The 3,939-nt window shown below is 44.8% G+C and overlaps 1 protein-coding gene across 1 annotated transcript; it reads right to left on the bottom strand.

The window, feature by feature from the left end:
• Positions 1-851: 851 nt before the first annotated feature.
• Positions 852-3,219, bottom strand: sox9a (SRY-box transcription factor 9a). Its single transcript, NM_001105086.1, is given in 3 exon segments — positions 852-1,687; positions 1,972-2,219; positions 2,481-3,219. Coding segments are annotated over 3 exon segments (1,431 nt in total). The 5' UTR covers positions 2,909-3,219; the 3' UTR covers positions 852-932.
• Positions 3,220-3,939: the final 720 nt, after the last annotated feature.

The raw sequence follows: 3,939 nt of genomic DNA on the forward strand, positions 1-3,939 counted from the left end.
AATTAATGCTAAAAAATAAATTAAGACAAAAGGTTAGGAGGAAAAAAGATGGGGCAGAAGGAATGTTAGAAGCATACCATACTCAGACCTGATGGCTTCTGACATGACTTGGGTCAAAAGTCACTTCCTGAATCTCATCAAGCAGGAAGGCCGAGCTGCTTTGTGGTTTCCACACTGCAATGCTGGAGAACCGCGTCTCGCTACTGTGGCTCCAGAGGCACTAATGGTATCAAGGCAGTATTTGTATTAAGCAAGCATTGCTATCACATCTAGCAACACAGCGAGGCCCCTAATAAGAAGTACATGGCACCTGCTATAGCATCTCCAACACAACAAATTGAGATAAAGCAAACAAGAAGTAGAAGATTTGACTATTTCACTGATGACACGGTCATGTAATGGCCAAAAATTCAAATCTACTCCAAACGTGCATTGCTCGGAAAGTAAAATATGTACAGTACAAAATTCAAATGATGAAGGCTTTTCTGAGATGACACTGTCAGTCAACTTGTGCTTCTCACTTGCTCTAAAAAAATTACATGAATGAGAAATAAGGCCACTATAGATGTTTAAACCCCGAACATCCAAGCTTTTTAAGGTAAATTAAACCTTCTAAGAGTGATAAGCACGCTAATGACACTGATGATGATAATATGGCAAGAGTGGAGCACATACACAGTACATACTAGTATATTCATAGCCAGGATCTCCTCATAGAGGATTTAACTTTTTTCAACAATATAGCTAAAAAAATATAATCACAATTTCAACCAATACAAAAGGCACTGTTGTGAGCCAATCTAAAGATATATTTTCAGAACTATATAAAAAGTATTTTTTGTGTTTTTCTGTTGGCAATGAAGGGTGCATGGAGGGGTGGAGTAAAGATCACTGAGAAAAGTCTGTGAGTGTTAGTCAGTCAGTGCTCAGCCTCACGGTCTGGACAGCTGGGTGTATATGGGCTGCTGCTCCCAGTGCTGTGGACTGTGGGTCTGTGGCACAGATGGCACCCCAGTACTGTCAGCGATGGGGGTATACATCGGCCTCTGGCTGGGGCTCATGTAGCTGAAGGTGGAGTACATGTTGGAGCCTTGACCAGCTGCATGGCTGTAGTAAGAGTTGGCACTATTTTGGTGGTCTGAATAGTCATACTGTGCTCTTGTGATGGAGGGGTAAGAAGAGGTGCTGTAGTGCTGCAGGTTGAAGGACCCGTAGCTGACGTGCTGTGGGGAGCTTTGCTGCTCGCTGTAGTGGCTGGGGCTCAGCTGCTCCGTCTTGATCTGAGTGGTTCTCTGTTGACCCTGTTGGCTTTGATCTCCACCCCCACCGATGGTGGCCAAAGAATGCTGCTGTTTGGGCATCCAGGCATGGGCTCCAACATTGGCTGTCTGGCCAACGGCAGAGCTGTTGATAACGTAGTTGTTGGAGTAGCTGGTCTGGGCTGTGCCGGTCATCCCAGCGTGGCTGTGAGGGGGCAGGTACTGATCGAACTCATCGACGTCGAAGCTGCCGATGTTGGAGATGACGTCGCTGCTCAGCTCACCGATGTCCACAGCGCCAAAGTCTATGTTGAGCTGGCGGCTGGTCCCCTCTTGCACTGGGCGGCCCTCGCGCTTCAGGTCAGCTTTGCTGGAAGAAAGATCTGTCTTGGGGGTTGTTGGGGGTGTTGGTGGCCCCTGTGACTGACCTAGTAAGAAAAAAGAGCAAAGTTGGATCAACAAAAGCTCTACCTAAGCAAATATTTGTCTTACATGCTATAGCTGCACAACTGTAACTGCACAGGAGAGGTTTATTGGCACAGTTCTGACAGGTGTATTTGCATAGAGACCAGTAAAACTAATTATTAACCATGAACCATTAACAGGTCTGTTCAGGGTCTTTCAGGGTGCAAACGGATAACATTTCTATAAACAGTGTCAACGGACTAGGAAAAAAAAATCAGAGATGTACTTTGTACACCGTCGTTCTCACCTGAATGTTCTCCTGGAGAGTGCGCCTCGCCCATGCTGGACGCAGGAGAGTCGGCCTGCTGCAGCGCTTTGAAGATCGCATTTGGAGAGATGTGAGTCGGTTCGCTGTCCTCCGCTTCGCTTTGACCGTTCTTGACAGATTTTCTCCGCCTGGGCTGGTATTTATAGTCGGGATGATCCTTCTTGTGCTGGACCCTCAGTCGCTCAGCCTCCTCCACAAACGGCCGCTTCTCCACCTCATTAAGGAGCCTGGAAAGAGATCAGGAAAATGACATCCATGAAAAAGTTCTGTTTGTTGAAGAAGAAAAAAAAACATTTGAAATATATGCCTAATAATTAAAGCAATGAACAAGAAAAAGTTTAGGGAACTTATAGTAGAACATGCATGAAAACATTGTAATATCATTAAACATAGAATTAAAGCAAAGGTAACTCAATAAAACCTCGTGCGCCGTGCCAGCGCGCGTAAGCGCACAGCAATATTAGTTTGGAAGTGCAACGCGGGCTTACCTCCAAAGTTTTCCAAGAGTTTTGCTGAGCTCTGCGTTGTGCAAATGCGGGTATTGGTCGGCCAGTTTCCTCCGCGCTGCCTGAGCCCAGACCATGAATGCATTCATGGGCCTTTTGACGTGAGGTTTGCTTTTACTCGAGCCGTTGACGCGTACTGGCATCGGCACCAGAGTCCAGTCGTAGCCCTTGAGCACTTGGGACACCGCGTCTCTAATGCACACGGGGAACTTCTCTTCTTCACCCTCTTTCTTGTAGTCCGGCCCCCTGATGAGATGGTTGTCGGACGGCCGGGTGTTTTCGGTGTCCGAACCGGAGCCGGACGGACAAGGCGAACCTGCGGAGTCCTCAGACATGCTGGGACTGGGAGCGTCGGAGTGACACTTCTCCTGTTCTTCTGTCATCTTCAGGTATGGATCGAGGAGATTCATGCGAAAATAATCCAAGGGATGCTTTTTAAACTAAAAGAAGAAATAAAAGTCCGCCTTTCTGCGTCCAAGAGTTGGAGCCCGAAGACTGTAGTGACAGCCTATGAGGGCGCACAGTCTGATTGACAGATTTCAATCCTTTAATTAAAAAAAAAAATCAAAAACATAAAAAAAAGATTAAAAAGTACTCTCCTTCGATCTTTCACTGGTTTGCAAAGAAGAATTCAAACCAGAAGTGGTCGCTTCTATGTGTCTTTCAAATATTCTGACTGCTGAGGATCGTGCGTAAGGAAGGAGGATTGCTGAAAGTCTGCAAACTCAGGAGGCGATGGCTGAATTTATGAAAACGCTCGGTGGGCGGACACGTAATTTGACTCAGAGCTCTTGCAGTCAACAGCAGTAAAAACCCAGCTGAAGTGAGTGTTTTTTCCCCTTGTGGTCTTTAGTTTCATTTTATCTTACTTTTGACTTTGCGTTTGGAAAAAATAAAAACAAATGTGAAATAACATTTTATCGACAGTTTAGGCATTGTTTTTTGGGGAACCAGCTTGTCCCTGTTGGTCGTTTCATTTGAAGCACACGTTTTCTTTTTTTTTCTTTTTTTTTGTCACTTTTCGACCACTTTCTGAAATATCTTCCATTTTTAATGGTTTTTAAGATAAAACAAGACAACAGCAAATAGAGTTGTCAGTACAAAAAACTTTATTATACCCTTTTTTGACAACAACCTTAACCCCTTTTGACAATTCTTATCAGGAGATTTATGGCAAAATGTTGCTTTTTTCATAAAACATAGAAAGTCATCAGAGATTGTATCTAAACTTCAGAACTTTGACCTAAATTCTTCAACCTTTATGCAGTTTTGAACTCATGCAAGCTTCTGCCCTTTCCAAACTCTTGATGGGAGCGTCCACTGCCAGGCATCATCTCTTTGCACAGTGTCCACATGAACCAACAGGGGGAGACAACAGCTCAGAAACTTAGGAGGGAGGGAAACTAGCACTTAGGGGGCTCTGCTTTCAAAGAAAGTCGAA

The sequence above is a fragment of the Oryzias latipes genome, chromosome 8 (assembly GCF_053564925.1).
Source record: "Oryzias latipes strain Hd-rR chromosome 8, Olatipes_Hd-rR_3.1".
NCBI lineage: Eukaryota > Metazoa > Chordata > Actinopteri > Beloniformes > Adrianichthyidae > Oryzias > Oryzias latipes.